Genomic DNA, 15,381 nt, shown 5'->3' on the forward strand with positions numbered 1-15,381 from the left:
AATGACGGGGGATTTGATAGCTGCTTTCAGCTACCTGAGAGGTGGTTCCAGAGAGGATGGTTCTAGACTATTCTCAGTGGCGGAAGAGGACAGGACAAGGAGTAATGGTCTCAAGTTGCAGTGGGGGAGGTTTAGGTTGGATATTAGGAAAAACTTTTTCACTAGGAGGGTGGTGAAACACTGGAATGCGTTGGCTAGGGAGGTGGTGGAATCTCCTTCCTTAGAAGTTTTTAAGGTCAGGCTTGACAAAGCCCTGGCTGGGATGATTTAATTGGGGATGGGTCCTGCTTTTGAGCAGGGGGTTGGACTAGATGACCTCCTGAGGTCCCTTCCAACCCTGAGATTCTATGATTCTCTGCAGCACAATCAACGTGTGGAGACAAAATGGCATCCTTCATGAAGCATGACCTCTCAAGCACGATACGTGATAGGTCATGCCATACACAGGATGCAATGTTGTAGAGCTAGTCTTCCTCCAGCATATGCAGTAAAGAGCAGCACTTAAGTATAGTAGCAGAGGATGAAGGAAGGTAGCTGGTGAGCTGCAGCAGCAGGAGAGTAAAGGTAGCCCTAACCAGCCCTTCCTCCGATACCCACACCTAGAGCCCAGTCTCCTGTAGCATTCAATCTAAGGTAGTGAGGACTGACTGGTTTCTCTCAAGTGCAAGGGAACAAGTAACTGTAATGGCTGCTAGCAATAAGAGAAAAGTGAATGCAGAGAACAGAGCATTTCAAGGTAAATGGGAAGAAGTCTACTTGTTCATTGAATGTAATGGATCACCACAATGTCTCGTGCACTTGGAAGTGATAGCTGTGTTGAAGGAGTACAATATCAGTTGACATTAGAACACACTTCACAAGGCAAAATGCAAGAAGTACCCTGGAGAGTCACTCGCCGCTCTAGTTAAGGACTTGAAAAGCAAACTTCAAAAGCAGAGAAACATACTGATGAAACCTGCAGCTGTACTAACTTCCAGTCTGGCTGCCCCTTACAAGGTGTGCCTTGAGCTAGTGAAATGTAAAAAGCCTTTTAAGGATGGTAATGTGTAAAATGTATGCTATCAAGCTGGCTCATCCATTTGGGAATGGAAAAAATGAGAGAGAATTTTGAGTGTGTCATTGCCTCAGCATACAGTAGCGAGGAGAATAAGTGACATGAATGATCCTGTGTCCTCAAAATTGAAGACAGTTGGTGAAAATTGTAAGTGCTTTTCATTAGATTAGTTCCAGACAAGAGTGCTGACATCGGTGATATCAGACATTTATTGCTTTTCATCTGAACCATTGATGAGGATCTCTTCATGCATTAATAGTTACTGGAGCTAGTTCCAAACAAGTGCAGTACAAAGGGAGCAGATATTTACTAGTTTCTGCTGTGAGCAGATATGGTGGCTTCCAACAGTGCTGCTGCATTGTCACAGCTAGTGCACAAGCAACGATTGGCAGTAAAAGTGGATTTGTAGGTTTGCTGAGAGAAAATGGAATAGGAAATGGAGGAAGTTTGTGGGAAATCTGTTAAAATTAGTGTGTGATAACCAGTGTAATACAAACAGTCGTCATCATCTGTGGAGGAAACAGAGCACAGAGGCAGAAAAAAAATATCAGTTTCTTTGAGGAGTTGAATGCAGAATGTGGGATTTGCATCGCCGGTCACAAGTTCAGTAGCTGAGTGGGGGACAGTACCTGCAACTTTTTTTTTTCCACTCAGAAAGGAGATTCTTGCTGTTCTGAAAAAAGAAAAAGTAAGCAATGCTGACCAGTGTCGAGCAGTTGGAAGACTGAGCATTTCTCTGCTCACTGGCCTTCCTAACAGACAGAACCAGCTCATCTCAATTCACTCAGTCTCCAGCAGCAAGGTAGAGATCAGAATATTTCTACACTTTTATGGGCCATGTTGACGCATTCCACAGAAAGCTTGGTATCTTCAGAAGAATGGCATCACCCATTTTCCATCATGCAAGGATCTCTCAACTGAGACAGTGGTTGTTGGTTTTCGCAGCTTCTTGACAATTATATTGGCTATCTCAGCAGAGTTCAGTACCAGATTTGCAGATTTCAAGAGTTTTGAGATCCAGCATTCAACTGTTCAACAATCCAGTGGAGGTACTAGTTGAGCAGCAACCACAAGATCTTTAGCTAGAGCTGTGTGAATGGCAGATTTATCCTTGGTTTCTTTCAGAGAAGAATGGAGTATGTGAAAACTTCTGGAAACTTGTCCCTGGTTCAGAGGCTTCTTGTGCTGAAGCTGGGCTCAATATTGGGAAGCACATACACTTGCAAAAGCACATTCTGTCATGAAATAACATGTGAAGTCAAAACATGGCAAGATGTTGGATACTGAATATTGATACTAACATTGGAATTGTAGTGCAAGGGGAAAAAAATTCCTTAGAGTTCTCACTGAGATGTGCTATTCTCTGATACTCATTTTATTTTAATGTTTTTTATGGCTAAAATAAATTCTGACCTTAATAAAAAGCTGATTCTAAAATCTGGAATTATATTTTTGTATATGACCCACCAAGGTGCCCCAAACCTAGCATCTGGCCCACAGCATTGAAAAGATTGCACCACACTCTGAATATTTTATCTAAGTTGCCATGTGTCTTGTTGTCAAAATGTCTGGCTGCCCAGCCAGTTAACATTTCTATTGAACTCCGAACAAACATAATTGTGGAGAGGTCTGTGGAAGAGGCACAAACAGAGAAAGGAGGGGAAGGAGAGGGAGCTTCCAATCCTTATGTTAGCTGCTTCTTACCCTGTAATTCCTCTTGCTACTGGTGGATGATTTTTTATCTTTTCAGATAAATTCTTAGTTACATGGAATTCCTTCCCTGTCTCCCTGCCTCTATAGTCACTCTATTGGTCCCTTAAAAGTATTGAATTGTGTTTAATTCATTCAGTATTGTCAACACAAGCATTCAAAAATCATGAGTCAGACTCTTTTTAAAAAAAAAACGTGATTATCTATATATATATATATATAAATGGGGTTTTTCTATTTTTCTTTCTGGTTTCAGAGCCTGTAGGGTGCATTCATTTCAAGTTTTCAAGCTTTTCTCTGTAATTGTGAGGGCTAGAAAAAAATTTAAATGAAAGCTGATGTTCTCATGCCATTGTTTGATTGCAGCAGCTGGGTTTCTAAGAAAAGCACCAAATAGCACAAGAGTGGCAATAAAATTGATTGTTGGCAATGCTATTCTTTGGTGTGTCCTGTTCATGATTTCTATGTAACACAAATCCCAAAAATGTTAGCTTCTTTTTAAGGTAACTTGATTTGTAGAAACTGAACTTATTCCCTGATCTGAATCAGCTAAGAGGAGGGAGAAATTTATGGTGGCTTTTTTTCCTACTTAATGTACCTTCTTCCCCAGTCTCCTGTATGGATGGAGGGCACTGAAATAATTCCTGCTCATAGCTGTTTCTAATCACTGAAGCTACTGAATGTCTCTCCCTTAAAGCAAACTGGCAAAAGCTCCATGTGGGTGAGACAAACGGCATTTGAATGATGACAGAATGAAATTATTCAAAAGAACAAGCTGGAGCAGATCCCAAAGTGATCAGCCTCTAGAGACAAGGCTGCTAAGCCAGCTTGGAGAATGTACAGCTAGAGACTGAATTAAAAATCGTTAAACTCGGAGGTTAAAAATTCTATTTATAATCCACTGTGCTACTTAGGAATTCACATTTGGAAGCTTCTCACAGAAATCAGTCAAACAGATTACCAGGAAATATTTCAGCAGTACAATAATTTAGAAAATTTAAACCACCTAAAGTTTTAACGTTATTAATCAATTTGTTTATTTTTATTAAAACTAGGCTAATTGTCTTGCAGTGAATGTTGTCAATTTCCTGAACCAAAATATGCCATTGACTGAAATTTCATCTTACTACTGTAATAGGGTAGCAAAACAATAAAGCTTTTTAAGGAACAGGGTCCCTGGGCTGTAGCATCTATGGGTGTCCATTTGTAACATGTATCTCTTTTCTCTCAATTTAAAGGATAGTGGTTGCATTCATTGGTACATATTGCAGAGTTTACAGCAGTTAAAATCTATTTCTTCATTTCTCAAAAAAGCAGAAAATGGCAGACAGCCATGAGAGTCAAATGACTATTGAAGAAAGAAAACACCTGATTACTGTTCGGGAGGAAGCCTGGAAGACAAAGGGTAAAGGAGCAGCCAATGACTCTAGCCAATTCACTGTAGCTGGCCGAATGGTAAAAAAAGGTCTGTAAAGAAATCATCTGCAGAAAAATAAGCAATTGCTTCTCTATCTGATCAAAATAAAGGGCTAATATTAAACAGAAACAGTATTCGTGTTTAGCAAGAGAGGACTGTTTATCTTCAGCCAAGTGTCATTGTGCTGTTTGTTGTAACTTCCAGTGGGTGCTTCTGTTGGTCATTTTGTTCTGCATTGTTTGCAGTTGCATCCAGTTATTATGAAGCTCAATAGTAAATTGTTTGTACACTCATACTAATGTTCAGTTTTTGTCTCCAGTCCTACCCAGGGGGCGCAACTGGATTTTCCTTTATTACAGAACTCTCATTTGACAATGGAAGCACTCTGTCTCAGTAAGAACCGAGAGAGTTCGCTATTGACCTGTAACTGACTTCTTTTTGCAAGACGCTCTCAAAATATTTAGCAAATGTACATTTACTGATTTAATTTTTTTTTTTTTTGAGAGAGAGAGTTGCGTTTAGGCTAGGAAACAGAATTCACCAGTAACTTTACTGTTATGCTGGTATCCTTGAGATACAATAATCAGCTGAAGGCTTTACAGCAGATTTTCTGCACAGAACAAATATTGAGGTCTCTGAGAATCATAGACTCAGCCAACCACAAAACCCTTGTTTTTTATCCTAAATGGTATAGGGGTCTGTATAGTGTGTCCATTTCAAGGTCAAAATATCAAGAAAGGCTCACCATCTTAAGTCAGTGGACCTAGAAAGGTCGCCTGTGTTGTGGGAATGGATGTCTAGCATTGGGATGGTGGGAGTTACTTCATCTAAAAGGGTCTCAAAATTTGTGGATGTAGCAGTAGCCAGTGGTGACAATAGATGCTGGTCCCTGCCATGCTAATTTTCTGCCATCCTGACCATGTTGTGTGACCAGGGCCAGAAATATCACTCTTGTTAGCATTCCTGTGTGTCACCCATATTACAGAGCAGGCCACATCTTAACAGAAAACAGAACTGATCTCAGGGACAGAGCTGGGTGAATAACTGACTTTTTAGTTTGTTTTTCATTGGCAGTTCTGAAAAATCAACAAACACTCAGTTTGGGTGAAATGGAAAAATGTGTTTGACCTGAAAGGAAACATTTTGTTTTCTGTTTTTGGGAACTTTTGTAATGTAAAAGCAAGGGAGGGGTTTGGGCTTGGGCTTGGCACTCCCATGCAGTGGGGGAGTGCCCTAACCACTGTGCTTTGCGCTCATCTAGCATGGGTCTGTGGAAAAGTTGCTACTTCAGTACATCCCCTCCTAGCTAACTGTGGCACTTGTACTTCGGTTTTCCCCTACTGTCCTTCAGCCTACTCAGGCTGTAGAGGTCTCCTAGCCCTCTGGCCAAACTACTTCATAGGCCAGGGCCCCACAGGGGTCCAGCCCAGGCCTGTGCATATACATCACAATTTTTAGTCCTGCAGCCTGAGCCCTGTGAGCCTGAATCAGCTTACCTGGGCCGCCTGCGGGTTTTTTATCCCTATGTAGACATATCCAGAGTGCTTTATTGAAGTCCAGCAGAAATACTCAAAATGATGGAATATTCAATCCACCTGGGCTCAGTAGACCACCTCTTCCTGCAGGCATGCCTTGACCACTGTAATCATAGAATCTCAGGATTGGAAGGGACCTCAGGAGGTCATCTAGTCCAACCCCCTGCTCAAAGCAGGACCAATCCCCAACTAAATCATCCCAGCCAGGGCTTTGTCAGTCCTGACCTTAAAAATATCTAAGGAAGAACATTCCACCACCTCCCTAGGTAACGCATTCCAGTGTTTCACCACCCTCCTAGTGAAAAAGTTTTTCCTAATATCCATCCTAAACCTCCCACACTGCAACTTGAGACCATTACTCCTCGTTCTGTCATCTGCTACCATTGAGAACAGTCTAGAGCCATCCTCTTTGGAACCCCCTTTCAGGTAGTTGAAAGCAGCTATCAAATCCCCCCCCCCATTCTTCTCTTCCGCAGACTAAACAATCCCAGTTCCCTCAGCCTCTCCTCATTAGTCATGTGTTCCAGTCCCCTAATCATTTTTGTTGCCCTTCGCTGGACGTTTTCCAATTTTTCCACATCCTTCTTGTAGTGTGGGGCCCAAAACTGGACACAGTACTCCAGATGAGGCCTCACCAGTGTCGAATAGAGGGGAACGATCACATCCCTCGATCTGCTGGCAATGCCCCTACTTATACATCCCAAAACGCCATTGGCCTTCTTGGCAACAAGGGCACACTGTTGACTCATAACCAGCTTCTCGTACACTGTAACCACTAGGTCCTTTTCTGCAGAACTGCTGCCTAGCCATTTGGTCCCTAGTCTGTAGCGGTGTATTGGATTCTTCCGTCCTAAGAGCAGGACTCTGCACTTGTCCCTGTTGAATCTCATCAGATTTCTTTTGGCCCAATCCTCCAATTTGTCTAGGTCCCTCTGTATCCTATCCCTACCCTCCAGCGTATCTACCTCTCCTCCCAGTTTAGTGTCATCTGCAGACTTGCTGAGGGTGCAATCCATGCCATCCTCCAGATCATTAATGAAGATATTGAACAAAACCGGCCTGAGGACCGACCCTTGGGGCACTCCACTTGATACCGGCTGCCAACTAGACATGGAGCCATTGATCACTACCCGTTGAGCCCGACAATCTAGCCAACTTTCTATCCACCTTATAGTCCATTCATCCAGCTCATACTTCTTTAACTTGCTGGCAAGAATACTGTGGGAGACCGTGTCAAAAGCTTTGCTAAAGTCAAGGATCAACACCTCCACTGCTTTCCCCTCATCCACAGAGCCAGTTCTCTCATCATAGAAGGCAATTAGATTAGTCAGGCATGACTTGCCCTTGGTGAATCCATGCTGACTGTTCCTGATCATTTTCCTCTCCTCTAAGTGCTTCAGGATTGATTCCTTGAGGACCTGCTCCATGATTTTTCCAGGGACTGAGGTGAGGCTGACTGGCCTGTAGTTCCCAGGATCCTCCTCCTTCCCTTTTTTAAAGAGGGGCACTACATTAGCCTTTTTCCAGTCGTCCGGGACTTCCTTGGGTCAGCATGAGTTTTCAAAGATAATGGCCAATGGCTCTGCAATCACATCCGCCAACTCCTTTAGCACTCTCGGATGCAGCGCATCCATCCCCTTGGACTTGTGCTCGTCCAGCTTTTCTAAATAGTCCCAAACCACTTCTTTCTCCACAGAGGCTGGTCACCTCCTCCCCATGCTGTGCTGCCCAGTGCAGCAGTCTGGGAGCTGATCTTGTTCATGAAGACAGAGGCAAAAAAAGCATTGAGTACATTAGCTTTTTCCACATCCTCTGTAACTAGGTTGCCTCCCTCATTCAGTAAGGGGCCCACACTTTCCTTGACTTTCTTCTTGTTGCTAACATCCCTGAAGAAACCCTTCTTGTTACTTTTAACATCTCTTGCTAGCTGCAACTCCAGGTGTGATTTGGCCTTCCTGATTTCACTCCTGCATCCCCAAGCAATATTTTTATACTCTTCCCTGGTCATTTGTCCAATCTTCCACTTCTTGTAAGCTTCTTTTTTTGTGTTCAAGATCAGCAAGGATTTCACTGTCAAGCCAAGCTGGTCACCTGCCATATTTACTATTCTTTCTACACATCGGGATGGTAATTTGTCCCTACACGTAGTTCCATGCCCCTAGAGGCTAGCACGTTCTTCCCTTTTTTTTCAGAGGTTCAGGCAGGCTTTCACTCTTCGGGGTTCCAGCTCACCCTGCAGGTAGCCTGTGTGCTCTTTTTCCCTTTCTGCTTCCCAGCCTCCTTTCAGTCTGTTTGCCAGAAAATAGGCACTTCCTCCTCCTCTCCTCTGGTTATCCCCCTGTCTAACTGGACTCACCTAGCTCTTTATGAGAATACCCTGCTGGGTCCAATAAATAAGTTGAGCTACCTGTTCTCCAGTCAACTTGATCTGTCACAGGCTGGACCATTAACGGCCAGCCAGCCTGTGTTGGTGTCATTCTCAGTCTCTCTTGTTGAAGCAGTTCTGTCTGGTATAAAATACCTGAATAGTCACTGAGCCAGAGAGCATGAATGACCCTTAGGTTAGTAGTTAGGGCTCTCATCTGGGAGGTGGGAGACACAAGTTCAGATCCCTGCTCAACATCAGACAGAGGGGGGAATTGAACCAAGGTCTCATACATCCCCCGTGAGTGCTCTAACCACTGGGGTAGGTGGTGGTTGTTTCTTTGCTCACTGGAGCAACCAGAGGAAGCTCTTCATCTCTATGCCAAAAATGTAACTGACAGCAAAACCATGGAGTACACTCACAATGCAAGGTTGGAAGGTTCCACCTGTTGATGTTGGGAAAGCAGGGGTGCAACCTCCAAACTTCTCTAGCTTTGGACTTAATTGTCCAGTTCTGCACTAGGAACTTTAGATCCAAAAGTAAAATACTGCATGATGGTATATTTAAAAATTAAAAAAACAAACAGTAGATTCCTTGAATAGACAACTCAAGTTTCGTTTAGAATATGTTAATTTTAAAAGTAACTGAATTACATGGGATCATTTCAAACTTCCTGAAATCTTTAGTCATTTGAACCAGGAAATAAAATGATATTCCTTCTTTCCACTAGGGTCTAAGATTGAAAATGATAATGCCTTGATTCATAGAATTAGTACTTTAATGACATGACAGATTGTTTTCAACACACAGTGGCAAAGACAAACTGTCACACTGAAGAGCTGCTAGAAGGTCTGAATAAGATTTCTGATATTTTCTTATTTCTTTTTCAATTATGATAATGACAACAATTTGTAGGGTCAAACTCAAAGTTCTGTCCTTCAATTTAAAAAGTGCTAATTTCATAAGCCAGAAGGTACCATTATTATGATCATCTAGTCTGACCTTTTGTATCACACAGGCTGTAAAATTTCACCAAGTAGTTCCTGCACCATACCCAGAACTTCTAGTAGGGCTGAAGTCGTGGAGGTCACGTATAATCCATGACCAACTTGTAGCCTTAGTTATACCCATAGTACACTTGACAAAAATGATTAGGGGTCTAGAACACATGACTTATGAGGAGAGGCTGAGGGAGCTGGGATTGTTTAGCCTGCAGAAGAGAAGAATGAGGGGGGATTTGATAGCTGCTTTCAACTACCTGAAAGGGGGTTCCAAAGAGGATGGCTCTAGACTGTTCTCAATGGTAGCAGATGACAGAACGAGGAGTAATGGTCTCAAGTTGCAGTGGGGGAGGTTTAGATTGGATATTAGGAAAAACTTTTTCACTAAGAGGGTGGTGAAACACTGGAATGCGTTACCTAGGGAGGTGGTAGAATCTCCTTCCTTAGAGGTTTTTAAGGTCAGGCTTGACAAAGCCCTGGCTGGGATGATTTAACTGGGAATTGGTCCTGCTTCGAGCAGGGGGTTGGACTAGATGACCTTCAGGGGTCCCTTCCAACCCTGATATTCTATGATTCTATGAAACCAGGAAAATTACTTTGGTGGCAGCATTCTATATGTATTTAAGGACGAAAGTTGCAAACATCAAAGCCAGAGAGAAGGTTGCAAGCCTCAAGAGGGGAGAGAATTAGGGGCTGAACAAGATTTTAGTGAGCAGGGGCAGAAAGGAAAAGTCAGGTCCTGGAGACATGATGTAGATAGGTGTCTACCAAATCCACAGCTGTGAAAATCGCATCACAAACCATGAAATCTGGTCTCCTCTGTGAAATCTGGTCTTTTGTGTACTTTTATACTATAGGGTAAAAGTTCACAGTATTTCTCAAACTGTGGAATCCAACTCAAAAGGGGGTTATAAGCCCACTGTAAGGGGGTCACAGCATTCCCACTCCTACCTCTGAGCTGTCCTCACAGCTGAGCGACTGGCAGCCACCAGCAGCAGCACAGAAGCAAGGGTGGCATGGTATCGTATTGCCACCCCTATGTCTGCACTGCTGCTGCTGGCAGCTGCACTGCCCCTAGAGCTGGGCACCCGGCCAACAGCCGCCACTTTCCAGCCGTTATAAAGGAGGTACTACCACCTCCCCCGGTGTTCTGATGCTCCTCTGTTTCAGCAAATTCGTGTCAAATTTATGTATTGTTTCAGCTCAACCAAAACAGCATTTTTTGCTGAATAAACTATTCATCTGAAAAATTTCACCCGACCCTTCTCGTTGGCCATTTCCTTGTCCTATTTGTGATCTTCTCCACACACCCTACTATATGTGATCATGTAACGTCTTTGTGGGAATTGCATTAGGTGTTTAATGAAGAAGTAACATTAGGAAAGTATTTAATGTATTTCTATCTGCTGGTAATCAGGGAGCCGGTGCCATGTGACTTACCATATCTCTGTGGGCCTTCAGCACGTCCTCAGTGGGACACACACTGAAGGCTGAGAACCTAAGCCAAACATCCCTAAATGCTTGAGGCTAGCAGTTACTCTTTAGAAAAGAGAGAGAGAAGAAAACAAAACAATTGTGTTGGGGGAGGGAACTGGTCAGTTGCTGTGGATGTCAGTGTTGTGGAGGAAGCTGGAGAGCCACTGACATCAGTACTGGTTAGAAGTAGTCTGGGCTGGATTTTATTTACATATAGGCACCATTTGTGTATTGCCTAGATGAAGGAATTATCAAAGATCAGATTTAAATTAAATGGCAAGGTAAAGATGCAACAAAACATACAAAATCAAATGACTAGTATTTTCCTTCAGTCTTAATCACTTTGTGGTTGAAGATTCTTGTGTCTCCAAATTGGCAAATGAACGTTTTTCACCCTCTCTGCTCTCTGCACTGATTTGTTCATGCAGCAGGGGGAGTTGTGTGATCAGTCCAGGCACTCTCTCCCCTATACTCCAATGGCCAGAGGCTTTACCAGCTACTTTAAAATCTGCCCCGAGCTCAGGCCTCTTAATTAGTAGCAAAATGTGTCTTCGTTAATAAGCTGCCCAATTGTGTTCTATTTTCACTTCAATGTTTGGTAATTACTGCATGCTAGGGCCTGCTCCAGGGTGATGTGCCTTTCATAAAAAATAATGAAAAGAGTTGTTAAACTGATGCAGCTTCAATTTATGTTTTCTGAGGAAAACAGTAAAGTTTCCAAAACAAGACTTAAACTTGAGCTCCTCGGTAATTAACAGACAGTTACTACATAGAAAAATAGTCATTACATTTTTAAAAGGTATTTAAGATTTTTCTTCTTCACTGTTAAAGCTAAGGAATGAGGGATACAATTCAGTGTTGCAATGTACTATCCCAACCAATGCAGCGTACCTTAATCCTGAATAGTGTCACTTCTTACTGAATCTCCATATGTTCATTTAAAAAAAAATGTTCTAAATTTATGTACTGAGTTTAATTTGTTCTGGTCAAACTTGTGCTAGTTATTAGGGAAGAGAGAATAGTGCATATTGAATTGGGACTGGGGTTTGAAATATACAGGATGCAGCCCCTGAATCTGAGTCTACTGCTCTGCGTCCCCTGTAACTCCTGTCTTCACACCTGCATATGCAAGCCAGGGGGCCCCATGGACTTTGGCTGCTGGTGGGAATGCGGGAGGGAATTCTCTTGACAATTCAAGCCTTTCTTTTTGCTACCTTGCTTAATAGATTTGTGAAGATTCTTTCCATAGATTATGTTCTGAGCACGAGCTCAGTAGATTCCCTGCAAATCATTTGTTTTTTTCACAAAAACATTACAAGTGTCTGAGTGATATGCACAATGGTACATACAATCCAAACCATATAAATTTTAAAATAAGCACAAAGGGTTGTTTTAATAGAAAACCCATTTCCCACACTAGGTTACTTTAACAGGCATTAGTTTGTAAGAATAAAGCCTCATAGTTTGTAATGGATGTGGCAATCTGAAAGACTCTGCTTATTCTGCAGGCTTGGCATCACCTACTGCCATAACTCCAGTGACCTCCCCTTTCTGTAACAGGCTGAAGTCTACCACTCCAGTTTCAAAGCCTCTGGAAGGTAGGTAATCAGAAATAGCTGAAAATTATGATAAGGCTTTTATAGATGTTTAATCACACTGTAACTATTTTTAATATTTTCATACTGCTTAGAAATAGAAGCCAGGCCTGATATGCAATTAGAATCAGACATGAAGCTAGACAAGCTGGAAACATTCTTGGGAAGGCTGAATAACAAAGGTATGTAAGAGTAATTTGAGAATGTAATAGACTCTATACCTGATTTTTCAAATCAGTTAATGTATTTTAGTTACAGTACCTGGTAGCAGAACGTTGTGTACTTGTATTGTTCATTTCACCAAGACCATAGTGAAGGTTGTACACTTCTTTTCGTGATTCAGTCTTTGCAAAATTTTGTTAGTCACCACCTGCTATTTGTTTTGTAGACAACAAAAAGCCTTTTTAAAAACTGTAATTCTTGTTTTGTACTGTCTCATCCCCACACACATACCCCACATCTTTTCCCATTACGTTCTTGCTTCTAGTTAGTGCTTAATTTGTAATGAAAGACATGCCAGGACTCAAGCAATTTTTTTACATTCATAACTGATACAACAAGCCCAGAGGTGCCGAGGCTATGAATTGCCAAGCTTAGAGGTGCCAAGGCTCAGCCCTGGCAAACCCTGGCACAAATTAAGAACAGCTTCTAGCAAATTATTCCGATAACATTATAAAGTCGTATCATCACTTCGGACCTTGGTCAAGAATCTATCACTACTTATGATAATCTGGCTTCAAATGCTGGTTCATTGTTTTAATCATACTAATATCAAACCCGTGCATTGGTCATCTTCCCCACCCGCTTCATTGAAGTAATATTTAAAAATCTTTTTCTAGTGCCTTTTTATAATTCACTTTATAACTTAGTTTATAACCAAAAAGACACCAAGTTGTCCCCACATCTAGACATTTCAAGTTTTCCCATCTTTGTTTTGGGACCAAGACCTTATTTTCGTATTTGGCATTGTGTCAAGCATGTCAGAAATAAATAAGAGTGTTTACTGTTCAGTGGAGGAGGTTAAAATGAGCAATTCAATGTGGTGAGGCACTAAAATAAGATCTGGATTGTGCCACTCTTATTAATGCTGAGTAGTGTCTTTCCCTACAAGTAACCCTGATACATTACTTGAGGTGAGGATGGCAGAATTTGGCCTTCATTCTTTAGTGTAGGAAATTCATGCTACTGAGCACCACAGGCCCTGCATGTATCACCATTGTGTCAAGCTATCTAATAATTTTAGGCTAGCTTTTAAATTTTCTCTCTGTTTAAAAAAAAAAAATGCACAGAAAAACAAAAGACTGCCACACACAACTTTAAGGTGAGAAACCCAGCATGGTATTTAAGAGAATCTTTCTTTTTTCTGTATTTGCAGTTGGTGGGATGCAAGAAACCGTGCTAACAGTCACAGGAAAATCGGTGAAAGAGGTGATGAAGCTGGATGATGATGAAACCTTTTCCAAATTTTACCGTCACATGGATTGCCCCACTTACACAGTGCCTTTGGAGATTGATGAGGACTTTGATGCCATCTTTGATCCTTATGCACCAAAGTGAGCTCCTTCTCTTTCACTATTCTGAATGAATAAATACAAATTTTTCCATGATGTCTTACAAGTGGCCGTTGGTCTCCCCTTTTTGCCACTCCCCTCCCCTCCCACCTTTACCCCAACAGGAGAAACCTTCCAACTTAACCAAATCTTTGCCCAAAGTTGCATAACTTTAATCACAGATATGCAGAGCTCGACAAAATGTTCAGTTGTAGAAATTGTTTTGTAGAGGTCTATTAACAGTGGTCACATCCCATTCTTCTCTGGGTTTCTGGAATACCCCTACACATGCACCAATGAGCTGACTTTTTAGCTTTAAATATCATCCCAGTACAGAGCAAGTCTGTAATCATTAGTGGATTTTGACTGAGACCAATTATGTCATCTGAAGATTATAAAACTTTCATTTGCTGCTTAGGTTAATTTCTTCTGTAACAGAGCACAAACGTGCCGTGAGACCTACGCGCAGAGCTCAGGCTTCAAGGAACCCCCTGAAATTGCTGGCAGCAAGAGAGGACATTCTTCATGAATACACTGAACAAAGATTAAATATTGCCTTCATGGAATCAAAGCGAATGAAAGTAGAAAAAAGTAAGTCAATTTGATGGCTCTTATGTGCCAGTATCTTTCTAGTAGTGAAGCGCTAAAAAAAACATAGGCATAACTCTCTCTGAGAATTCATCATTCGGTTTTCAGTTAGAAGGCTGAACATCGGTAAAATATTGAACCCCAGTGGAACAAGAAAGAACTGATGCATTTGGATCCTTGAGGGAAGGTTACCTTCTTCAGTACTCTGACACCAACTTTTCCAGTCTATTCAACCAGTGAAGAGAGAGCAACACTGAGTTTTTGAGAGATTGGGTCAAGTTGCGGGAGAGGGGATGAACATGCCACTAGCAGCTAAGGAGCAGATAAAATGGGTGTTTAGTATGATGACAAACTATTCTTCTGTTGGGAAAAGAGAGCAAGTCTAGTTTAGAAATAGACCAACTTTTGTTCTTGTAAATTGCCCTCAATCTCATGGCCATAATTATCTCTCACGAATTCAAAATTGACCTTGTAACTCCAAACCATTAGCTTCCCTACAGTGTAATTGTATTCTGGCAGTAACTTGCAGTGAAGTGGATTAGTGACGTGTTCTCATGATAACCACAGTATTAACAAGTCACAGTAGTGTAATGTTTCTTCAAAGTTTATTTGGCAAACCGTCATAACAGTGCATTGATTAAGAGTTTCCCTTTTGCCACTGCAGTGAAGAGAACTAACCTTTATGTTGCCTGTATTGATGAAAACAAATTCTGTGTAGTATTGTACTTTTCAGTGTTATACTAAACAATCTGTTCCACCTTGTATTTAGCTGTGACACTCTGAGTAACTTTCCCAGACCTGAAGAAGAGCTCTGTGCAGCTCAGACACTTGTCTCTTTCACCAACAGAAGTTGGTCCAATGAAAGATCTTCGCTCACCCACCTTGTCTCTCTAGTATTGTGGTGTAATGTAAAGAGAAGCATTAATATGAATTAAAAACTTCTGAAATCATCATTTGCTTTGGTTGAGAGAGAGTCATTAATTGTGAAGAATTGAGTTTCTTTTAAAACTTTACAATAAGCTGACTCTGAGAATTTGGTGTGTGTAAATGTCTGTTGTATCACAATGCTGAGATAAATTTGCGGGGAATT

At 41.7% G+C, this 15,381-nt stretch overlaps 1 protein-coding gene across 6 annotated transcripts in view; it reads left to right on the forward strand.

Annotated features, from left to right (window-relative positions):
* The window catches only part of SVIL (supervillin), a 149,739-nt gene that overhangs the window by 108,775 nt on the left and 25,583 nt on the right, over nt 1-15,381 (forward strand). For all 6 annotated transcript variants that reach the window (XM_084618439.1, XM_084618438.1, XM_084618440.1 and 3 more), the window contains 5 exons: nt 4,079-4,229; nt 12,067-12,156; nt 12,249-12,335; nt 13,529-13,706; nt 14,122-14,294. In XM_084618439.1, coding sequence (XP_084474565.1) covers nt 4,079-4,229; nt 12,067-12,156; nt 12,249-12,335; nt 13,529-13,706; nt 14,122-14,294 — 679 coding nt within the window. The remainder of the gene's footprint in view (nt 1-4,078; nt 4,230-12,066; nt 12,157-12,248; nt 12,336-13,528; nt 13,707-14,121; nt 14,295-15,381) is intronic.

Source organism: Lepidochelys olivacea (genome assembly GCF_965140295.1).
Source record: "Lepidochelys olivacea isolate rLepOli2 genome assembly, chromosome: 2".
Classification (NCBI taxonomy): Eukaryota; Metazoa; Chordata; order Testudines; family Cheloniidae; genus Lepidochelys; species Lepidochelys olivacea.